Source organism: Peromyscus californicus, unplaced genomic scaffold (assembly GCF_007827085.1).
Source record: "Peromyscus californicus insignis strain IS unplaced genomic scaffold, ASM782708v3 Scaffold_10__1_contigs__length_136768540, whole genome shotgun sequence".
Lineage (NCBI taxonomy): Eukaryota > Metazoa > Chordata > Mammalia > Rodentia > Cricetidae > Peromyscus > Peromyscus californicus.
Window position 1 is genome coordinate 30,689,359 of NW_026294391.1, and position 16,726 is coordinate 30,706,084.

Below are 16,726 nucleotides of genomic sequence, written 5' to 3' on the forward strand. Positions count from 1 at the left end.
TTATCAACTCCCAAGCAAGGCTATGATGCTCAGAAGTGTACCACAGTAGACGTCAGCGGTAGCCACAGAGCTATGGCTCTGGGTGTGTTGCCATAGCAACCATGAACTCAGCAGCAACATGCTGTCTGCTTCTCACCAGCCCAGAACCAGAAGCAGAAGAAAACAGCTAGCTTCCTGATGGGAGCAACCCAGGGAGTCAGAAAGCAAGCTGTCTCCATCATTCCTGCGCACACAGGAGACTTCCTTTCATCAGTCTGAAATCGTCTCTACCTAACTCTTAGAAAAAAATCCACACAATTGCTCTTCTCCGCTGCATAAACACAATCAACACACTTGAGCACAAAGCATTAGTGAGAGATTTTAGGGTCTCTGAAGGCTGTCAGAGTCATATATTTAGCTGGGTCCAGGTATGAGGGGCTTCTCTGGAAAGGAGATGGAGAAGTATTGAACCATTTGAAAAGTCATCCTGAGAAACATTCTTTAAAGGAGATATATATCCCTGAAAGTCCTCCAAAGTTCTGTGTGTTGGACCTGATGCCCAGGGTAGTACCATCAGGAGGTTGTAAAACTTTGAGATGTGAGACCTGGTGGAAGGTCCTAGGTCATTGGCCATGTGCCCTTAAAGGAAATTATAGGATTCTGAGCCCACCCCCTCTTCACTATCCCACTCATGAGTCAGTAAGCCAGTTTGTTCTACCATGGACTCAAGTTAATTCTCTCAAATCAAGCCGTATTTTGTTATAGTTACAGAAAGCTAACCAACATAAGAATGGTAAGCAGCACGGAAGCCATTCCTGCAGAGAAGGGGAATCAGAGGAGGGATGGCACACAGCGAGCAAAAAAGGCACCTGCTTTGGAATATCCCACATTACAGTGAAGTCAAACCGGAATCGTCAAACCTACCTTTTCAACCGGCAGGAAGTCATTTTCTACTTCGATTGACCTCGGTCTTAGTTTAATTGGCTTGTCTTTGAAAATGTCTCCAAAGCCCACTCCTTTGACTTTCTTGGGCTGGATGGCTGCAGTTGCCACTGTCCCATTGGCACCTTCCGACTTGGTACTGCTTGAGTCACCCCCATCACTCTCGGAACCTGTGGTTTCTCTTAAGCCTGTCAACAGTGAGGATGAGGAGAGAAAGAGCTCAGAAATCAGCCAGAGGCCACAATAAAGAACTTCACAGCTGCCCAGAAGCCATCTCTGAAAGTGTGACTGGGCTTCTGTACTTAGAGTGCTGAGTGTGCTGACTCAGGCTGCCTCTGAGTTTTGTTTGGTCTTCCTACCCCCAAACTTTAATTTTAAGCAGTGAATTAAAATAACTTTTCAGAAACTCTAATTTCATGCTGATCTCGTTGTACATGTGACATTTCATATGCTTCAGCTGAAGCCTGGTTCTGATCCAAAATTTTTACCCATGGCTTGTGTAATACAGATCCTCCCCGCCCATACCTGGCCTTCCCACTCAGTAAGTACCACATACTGTACCTCTAAATTCTCTGATTCATGTCAATTAGTGATTAGCAATGAAAGTAACATTTCCTAAAGGGAAACTGTAAAGCTAAAAGTGATTTAAACAAATTAGCAATTAAACCACACAAAATTATGACTGCCAAACACTTAAATCTCTTTGGATGGCTTCACAAGGAATAAGTGCATGCAGGCATGTTCCTCTAAGAAAGCATTAAAACCGAACTTGACATTACGACAGTGTTTCCTAGCAAGATGATGGTGTTTGTTAAAGACAGAAAGAAAACTGCCTTCCCAGAGGCCAGAATCCCAACCCTATGACTCCGCCTCCTTCCTCTAACACCACCATCTTCCCAGAGCTAAATCCTTTCCCAAAGAAAACACTGGGGACATGACACTCTGCCTTGAACCTCTCCTGCCATACACTGTGAGGTGTATAAGACAGTTATCAGCAGGACAGTATCAACATTCACCTCCCCAGATGCTTCGTCCCTAGGCTCTGCCCGCACTCGTGTTCTAAAAGGAAGAGCCTATTTGAGTCTGTGAATTTCTGGGTATATATTCTTCCTTTGGTGGTCAGGATGTCAATTTTGCCAGCAAAAGGAAGGGTCTAAAGGATACTTCTTAGAATACTCAAGTTCTGTCCCTAAACCATATCTCTAAGGTTCTATATTTGTAGGGTAGCTTTTGACCATTTACTCTGTATCCCCTGACCATAACAATGCCATTGAGATGAAACAATGCCATCAAATTTCTTTTGCTGGTGGCCAATTGTACATTAGCTTCCTGTGGCTAACCAGTCCATAGGAATGATACACTAAATAATTATTCACACAGAGTATCATAAAACGTGGAACTCATTTAAGCGAGGAAGTCTCAGAGCAAGGAAAAACTGTTAAATGCAAACAGATAAAATATAGAAAGGTCATTACAGATTGCTAACAGCTTTCAGAATCAAAGCGCTAGAACCATGGTTTCCTTTGTTGCTGCCATTTTCCATAAAGCAGTATTTCCAAGCCAAAAGGCTGGGAGAGGAGGAAGATCGCTGGTGCATATTTGAATTAACTAAAGCACAGCAATTGGGAGCAGAAACAGAGGACGTAATAAGGAGGGGGCCAGCTGCACTTCATAGGACCAGACTGGTGTGTACAAACATGGAGAACCCCTGGATTAGCTATCCATCCGTGTGTTTATCTGTTCATTGTTTCTGGGAATACCCATGCTGGAGATATAATTTTGGAGTCTAAATATTGTGTCATTTCCCCTTTTACATGCTCTTATTTTGCTGTATGGATTCTTTCTATGTGATAAATGGCTTGCATATTCTTTTCATGTTTGGAAAGAACCAGTGAGGGTGAAATAAAGAAACAGTGTAAGGAAACCACATCACCTACCAACACTTACCACTACCACTACCTCCATCACCTCCACCACCACCACCACCACCACCACCTCCACCTCCACCTCCACCTCCACCTCCACCTCCACCTCCACCTCCACCTCCACCTCCTCCACCTCCTCCACCTCCTCCACCTCCTCCACCTCCTCCACCTCCTCCACCTCCTCCTCCTCCTCCTCCTCCTCCTCCTCCTCCTCCTCCTCCTCCTCCTCCTCCTCCTCCTCCTCCACCACCACCTCCACCACCACTGCCACCACCACCTCCACTACCACCACCACCAGAAGGCAGCAGGGCAAACAGGGTAGAGTGTATCTGCTTTAGTTCTTCAGAAAGAGGAATTCAGGGGGTTCTTCTGTAGTTCACCATGAGCTACAGCCATAACCTGGTCTCAATTGTCACCCTAATTCACCAAGTTTCCACTTGTAGGGATTTGTTGCCTTCCGGCTCATCTTACTAACTTTATATTAGTACTTGTAAGAAATAATCCATTATACAGGGAATAGATGCAGTCACTCAGCCACACAAGCATGGCCTGGGAAGGAAACACACGGCAGATTTTTGTTCCAGAATTCTGGCAGCTTGATTCTATCAATTTTTAAGAATGTAAATTATATAGCTAAATATTTGCATTGATGTAATAACTCAAAAATCTAGTTCTTTCCTTTTGGAAGGAAAGAAAAGTGACTTTATTTTCATGTGTGTTAGGTATTCCTTCTTTTAGCTACTTGTGTCTATCATGGGTATCTTCTTATAAAATGTCCCCATATCATATTCTGAATGCTAGATGGCACTCTCAGGCCGCTCAACCTACCGAGTGGAATGTAGGCCAGGGCCAGGTTATGAAGGACACATTACTGGTCCACGAAGAGATAGTGTAAAAAGGTATGAGGGTTTGGAAATGACTTTAGCATTTTGGCATTATGCACTGCTGTGACCTCCAGACACGTGGGCAGGGCAGGGCATGACAGGAATAAGATCAGATCTCCCCACTGAGGCCAAGAAGCACACTGCATGCAAAGTCATATGCAGTGGAATTGTGCACCTGTTCAGAGTGGAATACAAAGAAAAATACCTTCAGCTCAACCATTTGAGGACTGTCCTGGTGCTCCTGTCTGAACTCTTTCATCACATGTATGTATATAATTCAAGGATATAAATATATGTGTACCACAGTGGATGTTCTTCCCTCCCGATGAAAACAGAACAAAGTCTCCTAAAATTTGCTTCTGCCAGTCCCATGGCTGTCCACTGTGGTGCAATTCACCTAGCTTCAGCACCCATCAGTCCTTGATCGTTTTTAATTTGACACATCCACGTGTAGGCGCTTGTGATGTAACAGGAACTGTTCTAAGGGCATCATGAAATTAATTCATACATCCCATTTCTTCAACTTTTGGCAGCCTTATTTTACAACACAAAGGCTGCCCATGGGTCCTGCCAAAAGGAGTCTGCCGTGTGGTGATTAGCTGGATGAGCAAAGCAAAACACTGTATCTGGCATGGACTTCCATGCCAAAATCTTCTTTCTTTGAACCACACAAATGACAAATGACCCGCTTGGAAAAAGCAGCAACTAGGAGAGGTTGATGTCTCCACCAGAAGCCATCTTCCACCGTCATGACAAAAGCTACTGCTTCATTCTCTGCACGCGTGGTTCATGCACACATGTCACACACATGAGAAAGGCAGAAAGCGAACAAGACAGCGCCAGGAGTTGGTGGTGAGAGTGTCTTGGAGCACACACCAAGGAAATGGAACTTATTGTAGGCAAATAAGCCCATGTCCTTGGTTCAGAAATGCACACGGACACTTGGCATAAGCGCGGGCAGCTCAGGAAAAGCACAGCTGCATGGAAACCCACAGGTGCCCGGATCTTATCTTTATGATTGCCTCCTGCTGTTAAGGTCACTCACTGTAATAGCGTCTGTGGCTCTCCGTCTTTCCCGGTGCAGCACGGTACAGAATTGTCCCTTCAAAGGTAGTCTTTCCTGACAGTGAATGAGAGAAGAGAAGGGGGGAGAGAAAAACAAGAGAGGGGGCAGAGGGGAGCAAATGATGGCGAAAGAAGGAAGAGGAAGAGTCTTTAACTGAACTTGCCTTCAATGACTCTGCTGCAAGAGCTTCATCCATGCAATTAATTCAAGACCGTTAGGCAGAGTTTAAGAATGTTACAGAATGAGCCCAAAGTCCCCACGTAACCACAATGGCAAGAAATAATCAGATTTGGGACTTGCCTCTAAAATGACTGACATGTACATTATGCCCAGTTAAAACTTGGAAGTCAATTTCACATTTTAACTTAAGAATAGGAAAACCTCAATTAATCAGCGAGAATCCAATTCATAGGATTATTCCATTAACTCAACCAGCAAGCACACTCTTTCCTTTGGAGAGTGTGACCTACACATAAAACAGATCTGGCCCTTCTGCCTCTGTCTTTTATCCCTAGAGCCCCACATGGTAAAGGCTGATACTCAAGCTCCAGTATTTTAAACAAGGCACAGAATCCTCCTCAGAAAATTTGTTGGGTAAGGGGTGTGGTTCAGTAGTAGATTACTTCCTAAGCAAGTATAAGGCTCTAGGTTTGATTCCAGCATCATAACATGAGTAAATAGAAGATTTGTTACTTCTCAGCACCTTCAAGAAAGACAAGATAGTAACAAACTACAGGGGAGATTTTACTATGAGATTTGAAACCAATAGTGGCACCCCATACCAACATGAGGGGACGCTTTGGTTTAGCACCAAGGATATCAGAGAAATCCTGTTTCTTGAAACATCTTAATTGAGGTTTTGCTGTGTCAATAATGAGTCTGTACTTAAGCATTGAGGACATAGGACTCATCCAGCTTCAAATATCATATTTTGATACAATATGATAAGACTGAATATATAGCTAAAGCTCAATATCATTGGATCATAAGAACACAGATGTATATATTGCTCCAATTTAAGTATACACATACCCACCCACCTTCCCAACATACACACACACACACACACACACACACACACACACACACACACACACAACACATACACATACAACACAGAGGATATCACAAGTATCACAAGATGGTAAAATGATTTGAAAAATAATCTCAATTAATAAATGTATTATTAAAAGAAATAAGTTCTGTTATAGCTCATGAGTTAAATACTCAAACAGGGAGGCAGGCTTATACTTTCATAGTAAGTTGAGAGGTGCAAAGCATAGGCAAAGTGTAAACAGGGAGTGTAACTGAAAGGGCAAAGAGCAACTTCTCTCACTCCTTACAAACTCTCTGCCATCAGAATAGGAACTCCAATAGGGTCGGTTTCCAGGCCTTGTCACTCCCAATTTATGACACCAATTATGAATGATCAGATCACTCTAAATAGATGAGGTATTGTCATTCCCATGTGTTACAGGAATGGCAATATGCCCTGTTTGGAAATCTGTCCTTTGGGTCATAGGCACTGCAGTCAATTAGAGCAAAAAATTAGGCATTCAAGTCACTACTTATGTGTGGGCCCAAGTGGTATGCACAAACAACCTCAGCTGCTCAGGAAGCTGAGGCAGGAGGGTCCTAGAGCCCACCCTGGGCTACATACTGAGTTCCAAGCCTTGGGATACAAAGTAACCAGAGGCTGGGCGCTGGTGGTACATGCCCTTAATCCCGGCACTCAGGAGGCAGAGGCAGGTGGATCTCTGTGAGTTCGAGGCCAGCCTGGGCTACAGAGTGATTTCCAGGACAGGCTCCAAAGCTATACAGAGAAACCCTGTCTCGAAAAGGAAATAATAATCACTATCTATATAAGAACAATCTAGGGAAGCAACAGAGTTTTGCCCATATGCTTCTTGAGGAGCTCATGACACAGGCCGAGCAAGTCAGCAGCTAGTTTTTATTCGAGCAAATGTTCCCTCTACTTAACTTCAAGGACTTCACCATTACTCCTAAACACAGCTGCTGGTGGGAGAAAAGGCCTTCTACAAACGAACAGCAGCAGTCATCTCAGAGTCAGCAAAAAGGAGAGATGAAACAAAACAGTCAATATTCCAGGGATGTTCCTGATTCCAGCAGAGCTTTCATGTTCTCTGCCACAGGAGCAAGTCTGAAAATCCCAGCGGGAGACAGATCATTGTCCTGATATGTCCACTGTCAGTCAAGCCAATATGCAAAGTCCCCCTGCCCACTGGGAGCAAGGCAATCAGAGAGGTAGCCTGGGCTAGGGCTGGGTAAGGACACATAGGTACTCTTACCTGAGTGAGGAGCAAAAGAGACAGGCAATCAGAAAACTCATGCATATGATGCATATGAGCAACATTTACCTCACTGGGGGGAATATTTTACTATGACCATTAAATGTCAGGGTTTTTTTTTCCCTAAGGGTTTCTCTGTGTAGCCTTGGCTGTCCTGGAACGCACTTTGTGGACCAGGCTGGCCTCAAACTCACAGAGATCCACCTGCCTCTGCCTCCCGAGTGCTGGGATTAAAGGTGTGCACCACCATATTGGCTGAAATATCAGTTCTTGAAGGCAGCCAACAATGTGGAAGGGAAGAGTTTTAAAATTCAGAGAAAAAAACTATATGCTTATGTTAGCATCTAACTTTTCCTGAAATGCTGTTTGATCTATTGGTTAACTGCTCTCCACTGCCAATAGAATGCAAACACAAACTCAATGCCACTAAATACTAAAAATGAAAAACATTTAGTGATACCGCAGAATGGAGTTTTTCAAAATATGTTGGTATCATGGAAGTGGTATTCAATGAAAGACCTCTTAGATTTGTCTTAGTTTGACAGGTCACCAAAGTACCACAATCTAAACATTTTAAATAAGAAATTGAGAAAGCAGGAGCTTCAATTCAAATGGAAAATTGTAGTTATATACAAAAATACAATTTTTATCCCTCAGAAGATTATGGAAAATAATTGACGATGTTCCTGTAGCTATAGGATTGTTTTCTGAGTTGTGGTCTCACGTATCTTAGGCCGGCCTTAAATTATCTATGTAGCTGAGAATGCCCTTGAATTTATGATGCTCCTGCATTCACTCCCCCTCCCAAACACTAGGATTCAGTCCTATGCCAACATACCTAGCTTATTCAGTGCTAGGGATCAAATCCAGGCCCTTGTGCATGCGTAACAAACATTCTAAAAAACCTCAGTAACATCTCTAGCCCAAGGGTTTTAAAAAGTAATAATTACAGTTTTACAATTATTTGAAAATAAGTAATATCAAAACTGTTCAAATGGAAGATTCATATATATTTTAAATATGAGACAAAATATATACTGAAATTGGATCATACTCACAACTTCTTTTGTCACTAAGTTCAAATAAATCCCAGAGCCAGGATAATGTGTGATTATAACATTTGCTGATTAATTCCATTTCACAATATTTAGACAATGGGAACAAATATACAATTATAGATAAAAAGACACTTAGTCTCCATCTATGATTGTGGTAAGAATAAACTTAACTTTAGCAGGTTTGAATTCAGATGCTGTGTGAGAAGTCGATTTGCTTGTGTAGTGGAGGTGATGACAGACTATGTATAGAAAGCTTGCATGTCATTTTGGTCTCCTAACTTAGAGCCAGGCCAGAGCTGAAATGGAATTACTATGCACATAAGCACTGTCATCTGACACTAGGCCAAATGACCAGAAAATTCCTACCCACACCTGGCATCTTAAGATTCTGTCTGCACTGTTGATGTAAACGTTTCTATGTTCTGTTTTAGAAAAACTGAATTTACTAAACACCTTTTGTGTGTGTTTACTAATGTGATATGTGGAAGTCCATTTCAGTATTTAAAAAAATGCTTGTTTGGTACCACTCTGTAAGCCCTGTCTGACCAGATCTTACTGATAATCAATGACAGCTGACAGCTGAGTTCAAAAGGAAAGACAGTCAGACCTTAGGAACCTCCAAGCAGAGAATCTAATACCTAATACCACCTAAGAAGCTCTCTCTCTCTGTCTCTCTCTCTGTCTCTCTCTCTGTCTCTGTCTCTCTCTCTTTCTCTCTCTCTCACTGTCTCTCTCTCTCTGTCTCTCTCTCTGTCTCTCTCTCTGTCTCTGTCTCTCTCTCTCTCTCTCTCTCTCTCTCTCTCTCTCTCTCTCTCTCACACACACACACACACACACACACACACACACACACAATCTGAATCTACTCACATCCCTAGATCTAATTATCAATTTCTTTAAATAACAAAACAGAGATGAAACTATCACAAGTCAGATAATGAGAAACTAATGGACAAACAAACTTAGCTTCTTTAGCAAGTAGATTGAACAGAAGGCGGACCTATAAAGGGAGAAACTGATAAATTCAGAGAAATTTGAAACACATCAACTCATCACTGTGGATGTACCTTATTTGGATCCAAATTCATGTCAACAAATTTCATACAAAAAAAAGGTTATGAGAGGGAAGTGAACACAGAGTACATGCTTAATTATTTAAGGACTCACTGTAATTTTGTGTGTATGTGGTAATGGGACTTTAAGAAACTCTTTTATTGATAAATATTAAAATTTTTATGGGTGCAATTATATAATATCTAAGATTCTCTTTAAGATAAAACAGAGCAGGAATGTGTAGGGACATAATGTCAACAAATTAGCCATAGGCTGGGAATTGATCAACTAGGCGACAAACACACAGGGATTCTTTATACTATTCATACTTTTACTTATGTTTGAAATCATCTATAACTAAAGATTATTAAAATCTTTTTGAGAAAATATATCTAAAGTTTCACAAGTTCCAAATATGGTTAAAAAATGTTTTCAAATTCAAAGATGCAGAAAGTTTCTGCTATTACTCAACTATGAACCAACCTATATGACTGCTAAAACTCTGTCCTTGACAGAACAGATTACCCTGAACAGGGGCTATGAACTGTTAATATTCTGACCCGCGCCCCTTGAAATCCCACCCCTTGGCTCCACCATACATCCTGACATAAAAGCCTCATTCTAAGGGAAAACTCTCCCCTTCTCTCTCACTTCTGCTTTTCCTCCCACAAGGTGCATACCCTTGGACACCTCTCTCTTTCTCTCCTCTCTCTCCTCTTTTCTATCTTTCTCTTCATCTCTCTATTCTAATAAACTCTCCATGTGGATGCAGCATCTGGGTTGTGAATTACTGACTGCCACTGCCACTGTCACCATGCCCCACATGGCATGCATCCTGCCCAGCATATTTCCCTGCATGTGCGGGATACCCTCGCCCCCCACTACTGTGCAATAATTCATAACATTGGTGCCCAATGTGGGGCATGATTGGACATCAGACAGCCAGGTGCATTTGTGTGGATGCTGGGAATTGAAATCTTCTGGGCCTGCCAGCTGAACAAGTGCTGCCTTGGGGGCTTCTGTGACACCCCTCCAACAACCACAGAGAGACTTGAGTTTACTGCCTAGGTAGCAAAAAGCTGTCTCATTTCTTAAATTTATCCTTCCCCAGAGCTGATGACGTTTGATGACTAGGGTATCAGTTTAAACAGCCCCAGTCCCAAGATTAGATATATATGCTCTCCAATTACAGACAGGTATGCCTCATTCACAGACTTCATGGTCCAGGATAGACCAGTTTCATATATAACTCCAGAGGTTCAAAGTTTTAATACTGATAAACGCAGCTTTAACAAACTTACAGAACATTGACTACAAAGGGTTCTTATGAGTCCTAAATAGATTTTTTACCCCTTTTGCCATGATGTAACTCCATTCCAGCTGTCTTAGAAATACCCACAGGGTCCTGGGAAAAGTTTTGCTACTGCATCAAGAAATCTGGGCTGATGAAAATTAACAACCTCCAGAGCCCACGAATTTTTTTTTAGCATATTTTGCAGATTCACTGTTCATGCCTGACCTCCAGAGACATAGCAGATGCCATGGCTTTCTATACTCCTGATCTGGCGTGCCATTTCCCCACACATACACCCAACTCCCTGGAACACCACTGCTGCAACCTGCCTCCTCAGCTCCCTCAAGGGAACGTTCCTGAGTTCTTCAGCTGTGTGTGACTCCCGGTTCCCCCCTCCCCACTTCACCCCTTGTCAGCTTGAAGTATCCTCAAGAATTCAGCACCCTTGTTCCCCCCACTTGCTCCCATAACTCACCTCTTTTTATAATAATCAAAATGGAGGAATGTTAGTGTTCTGAATCCGTCCCTTGAAATCCCACCCCTTGGTGCTTGCCCTGCATTCCTGACATAAAAGCCTCATTCTAAGGAAAAACTCCTCCCCTTTCCCTCCCTCCCTCCCTCCCCTCCCTCCCTCCCTCCCCTCCCTCCCTCCCTCCCTCCCTCCCTCCTCTCTCTCTCTCTCTCTCTCTCTCTCTCTCTCTCTCTCTCTCTCTCTCTCCTTCTGCTTTTCCTCCCATGAGGTGTGCACCCTCATCCCCTCTCTCTCCTCCTCTTCTGTCTTTTTCTGTCTCCCCCTTTTCCTATTTTTCTCTTCATCTCTCTATTATAATAAACTGTCCACATGGATGCAGCATCTGGGTTGTGAATTACTGGCTGCTGCCACCCGCTGCCACCATGCCCACATGGCATGCATCTGCCCAGGCCCCACTGCATCTGTCCAGCATGTTTCCCTGCACACATGGGATACCCTCAGGGTATCCCCCCACACACAATAATTTGTAACATGAACCAAATGCCATATGTAAAAGTGTATGAAAAGCAAGTTGTAGAAATTTTTACCTATCATTCAAGATAAAAATGCCTTCTTGGAGTAAATAAAGGGGCTCATCAAGAATTTATTAAATACCTACAATGTGACAAGTAGTAAATGGCATACTTCTTAAGTACAATGCCAATGTTTCCTCTATCAGAGTCATCTATTAATATACAAAACTCATAACTTCAAGTATTTGCAAAGTATACAAATAAGAATGCACACATTCAAAGGAAGTAGTGTTTATGTACATGTATGAGGCAAAGATGTACAAGAATTCACTCTACACAATACTCTCTCCATATTAGGATACAGATTTTAGCTATAATGACAAAGAAAACCCTCATTATAATGTCTGGTAGCACTTAAAAGAATATTTCTATGTTATCACTGTAATCTCTAAAAATTACCAATATGGTACAAAGATTAGGATTTAACTTAGCCTCAGATTCATGTAATTAAGCAATCACTGCAGAAAAATGGATTGCCATTTACAAAGAGTATTACGTGGGCTGATCAGACAAAGACTCTGATTAAGTACATTTTGGCTCATAACAGAAAAAAAGCTAGATGTTGTTTGTACACAAACTACATTTTCTATCTCTCAACTATAGGGCAAAATACATTTTGCATTTACCATAATTATAGGTGATGTAATCACTGGGGGAAACTGGTGAAGTACACATGGGTCCTCCCTGGATAGTTTGTGTTTATTTTTACAACTTCCTGTGAATTTTAATTACTTCAAAACAAAACAGTTTTTTTCCCAAAAATGTAAAATATATCCAAAGTCCTAACACTTTCTCTGGTGAATACGGTAGGAAAAGAATAAGCAGACCATTCTAAAAATCAAAGATCCTATTTGGATAAATCCCATCAATATACATAATCTCTGCAGCAATGTGGTCTGGTTCTATATACATTTTAGCATAATTCTATGATGAAGCAAATCATGAGTATAGACAAGTACTGAAAACATTACCACTAAACAGAGAGATGCTACTTCTCTCTTTCAGGGCATGGTTTCAATTCACAAAGCACAAAAGACATTATTCTCACATCTACTCTTCCATGAAGCCCTTTTTGACTACTACAACCCCACATTACCATGGTATTGGTGTTGTGGACTAGATCATTTGTTTAACTATGTAAAGATGTGTTGCTGTTTTATCTTGTCTGCCTAAGGCACCTGAATTAGTCGAATAAAAAGCAGAACTGGCCGGGCGGTGGTGGCGCACGCCTTTAATCCCAGCACTCGGGAGGCAGAGCCAGGCGGATCTCTGTGAGTTCGAGGCCAGCCTGGGCTACCAAGTGAGTCCCAGAAAAGGCGCAAAGCTACACAGAGAAACCCTGTCTCGAAAAACCAAAAAAAAAAAAAAAAAAAAAAGCAGAACTGCCAATAGCTAGGCAGCAGAGGGATAGGCAGAGAAAAAAAGGGGAGCCAGCCAGCCAGGGACCAGCCAACCAGACATGGAGGAAGCAGGAAAGCAGGATGGACAGTATGAGATGAGGTAAATGAGCCTTGAAGCAGCACACAGATTAATAGAAATGGATTTTAAAAAAAAGGCTAGCTAGAAACAAGCCTAAGCTAAGGCCGAGCATTCATAATTAATAATAAGTCTCCATGTCATTATTTGGGAGCTGGTTGATGGCCCAAAGAAAATGCCAATTACAGACTGGCCTCTCTGCCTTTATGCCCCACTCTTCCTCAAATGTCAACTCCTGAGGAACTTTCCCGAGCTTCTTGGGATATGTGTGCCTCTTTTTGCAAGGTGAGTTGACTGAGGGCAAGGTCCCTATCTGCATCTCATTTGTCTCTGACTTTTCAAGTGATCAACAAACATCTTAGTAACTATTGGAGCTCAACAGAGATTTAATTAATGAAGAATAGAAGGAAATAAAGAAGACAAAAAGGGATGGATGGATACAGGCAGGCAGATAGAGATATGGGACCTGTTTTTCTTAATTGTATACATAGGAAGATTACAGCAAACTTTTTTTTATCAGAACCATCCATTCTTGTTAGAAGAACATGATTCTCCAGGGACATCAAATACCCTCAGCAATAAACAGCTGGACTGAACATGGCCACAGAAACTACTAGACTTCCCTTGTTCTGAAAAAGAAGGCTAGTAATTGAGTTGGTGCTACAGGTAGTTAAAAGACAGCCAAATGGCTGAGAAGACCATTCTATTCAGTCAAAACCTCCAGTACCAGGGATTCTAGAACTACATGCTTTGAGTAGAGAGTCTGCCACAGTTACCTTTCCATGGTAATGACCTGGGATGTGTTTTGGAGTACAACTTGTTTCAATAGTTCCAAAAACTATGGGATGTGTTTCCTGAAACTCTTCATTTCTGAGAATATATAGCTAAGATGGTACAATGCCAAGAGGTAAAGACTTACCCAGCAAGACTGTCCCTAAATCTCCATCTCTGTATCAGTAAAGGAATTAGAAGGTAATTTTTAAATGTAGACATGATATTAAAATGGCCATGGTAGCAAAGAGAAAACAAATAGCTAAACACTAACTGGTCATGTCCCAAGTCTATCTTAATAATGAGAGCTATGGTGGTTTATATATGATATTATTGTTGGAACTTAGATTTCATTTCCTCATGGAAATAAAGTTATAATAACCTGATTTGTTCTCCTCCCCCAAAAAGCATATTTAATCCACAATATTCCAGAGATAATGTATCGTTCATGTGGGACATAGTTACCAGGCATGATACTACTCTAATGTACAAAAGAAGATTCCAGAGCAGCTAAAATTTTACTGTGGATTAGGGAGAGGGGGTTGCAAAAGAAACTCACTGCTCTATTCATTTAGCTGGCCACAGTAGTAGAAAACCACATGGTCCAGCTCACAGGTGAAAGGAGTTCCCAAATACTTCACTGTTCCAAACATCTATACAAATCCTTCATATCCTAGACTCAAGGATAGAATGGAATTTGAAGGAGAAGAATTCTCGAGCTTTGGAAGTGGAAGGAAGGGGTCCTGCTGTATCCACTGAGTCAACCAGCCCGTACAATTGCTTCCATGTGTGGCAGGCTCTATGACCCAGAGCCGCTGCTGAGATACCAAGCAAAAAAGGTCACCTACGTACTTTTCTGGAAATGGCTTCAACTTCCAAATCAAACCTTTGTCCAATTATACTGCTGCTTGAATAAAGGGATACCAAGGCAATAGAAGAATACTATCTAAATCAATTTTTTTCAAAATGGAAAGTGACAATATTTAAGAATTGTTTTGGTAAGACTGGATTGTCCTCCTCTTGTCAGGAAAGAAAGACAGCAAGTAGCATCACACCACTATGACACAGCTGAGTCTCCTGCAACATTCATGCCCATGACCTTGGCTCAACACAGCACAAGATAAACACAGACGCCCAAATGGGAAGTTGGGTTAGTGACTGGAAGAATAAAGCTTCCCGGTCCTGACCTTTTGCTCCATGAGCTGGAAAGGGTAGCAGAGAAGCAGGAGGGAAACCTTCAAGCCCTGGAGAAAAACAGACCTGAAGTTTGTTCTCACCATTGCAAAAGGGATCATTTCCTTATCCAAGATGAGCCTGGCCTCTTGACTATCTTGTCATATATTCAGTAGAACTGGCATGCATTTATCTTGTACGCAGTACCTTGCCATGACTAACTTGGTTATTTTTCCCCCAAGCTCATCAGAAGACACTAGAGAATACTGATCATCTCATGGGGTTCATTTAAAAGATAATTACAAACTCAATGGGAAAGGACATTCTACAAGTATAGAGAGGCACAGCTACATGTGCTACCAGGAGCCAGTACCACCATGGCTGAGGGCTAGTATTCACTTATCCAGAGGTGTATAGAATATATAGCTATAGGTCACATCTATACAGTGAGGAACTTACTGAATTACAGTGGGCAAGTTACTCTAGCCAACAAAATACCCACAAGATTTTGTCACAGGTCTTTGGCATAGAACAATGATGCATAAGGGAGGCTAGGACAGAGCCCACTGGTCTCTTCCCTTTCCTGTTCAGTATGGTAGACTTCCTTACTTGATTTGGACAGCTGCTCATCCTGGGAAATGCCAAGCTCATCCGACTCCCCCGACAGCTCCTTGATAAAGTTGGAAGGAAACATTCCAGTCTTCCCATTGAGTACACCTTCCCACCATCCTTCCTCTACCTGCATAGAGGCAAAGAGAACAGAGGAACAAGATCAGGTTAGACATGTCTTCTATCTACATGGTGGAACTCACACAGAAGAGGAACCCAAAGTTTCAATGTTACCAGAGCAACAGAAAGTAGGCCCCATGGTCTTATCATTCAGATAGGTAAGGTAAGTTAACCTGGAACCCAACACAAATGGGCAAAATGTAACACTCCATTTTCATCAACTTCTAAGTGAAATTTGACATTTCCTTTGGTTATGAAAGTAGCTAACATACCAATATTAGAAGGACCTGTGACTCATCACAAAATAAATCATGAATATTTTCCTATCATATCACAGATGCTGTGAGTAGATCAAAATATTACTTGTGCTACTTTGCAATGGTATAAATTATACTTGCTGGATGGTATTTGCTATTTAATGTATTAAGAGGGTATCACATAGATTACTGCATCAAGATTTGCTTTTATTTGATGTGTACCTCACACTAGTTTCCTTTGAAATTTCATGTGTTCTGTTTCATGATAACCACTATTAAAAACCAGGCATGGTGGCACACATCTGTAATTCCAGCACTCAGAAGATACAGCAAGGAAGATAAATAGTACCTATGAGGCCAGCCTGGGTTACACGGCTAGAGCAAATGGCTGGAAATATGGCTCCTTAGGCAAGTACTTGTCTAGTATCCACAAGGCCTAATTTGCACTCTCAGTACCACAAACGAACAGCAGAAAGGAGGAAGAGGAGGAGAAGGAAGAGGGGGAGGAGGGGTGGGGGAGGAAGATGAGGAAGAGAAGAGAGAGAGGGAAGAAGAGAGGGAAGGTTTCTCGAGATAATCAAAACTAGACAGTTGAGAGAAAAATATCTATTTTCAATTAAATAAAACCATTTTTAAATTAAAAATTAAAAAAAAAAAACCAGCTCTGAGCTAAGGGCTCAGAAGGTAGGAAGATTTTCTGTGGGTTTCTCCTGGAAGGTGGGGGAAGGCTTGGAGTGTCAGAGGGTACGAAGACTTCAACCATCTG

The 16,726-nt window shown here is 41.9% G+C and overlaps 1 protein-coding gene across 9 annotated transcripts in view; it reads right to left on the reverse strand.

Moving 5' to 3' along the window:
• Window positions 1–16,726, reverse strand: part of Sh3kbp1 (SH3 domain containing kinase binding protein 1) — a 343,879-nt gene that overhangs the window by 143,748 nt on the left and 183,405 nt on the right. For 3 of the 9 annotated variants that reach the window (XM_052726149.1, XM_052725824.1, XM_052726063.1), the window contains 4 exons: window positions 15,584–15,713; window positions 14,989–15,045; window positions 4,776–4,850; window positions 904–1,109 (listed from right to left, as the gene is read on the reverse strand). In XM_052726149.1, coding sequence (XP_052582109.1) covers window positions 904–1,109; window positions 4,776–4,850; window positions 14,989–15,045; window positions 15,584–15,713 — 468 coding nt within the window. Of the gene's footprint in view, window positions 1–903; window positions 1,110–4,775; window positions 4,851–14,988; window positions 15,046–15,583; window positions 15,714–16,726 lie in introns of those variants that run through there. The other 6 variants (XM_052726292.1, XM_052725905.1, XM_052726364.1 and 3 more) reach the window with 4 other exon arrangements.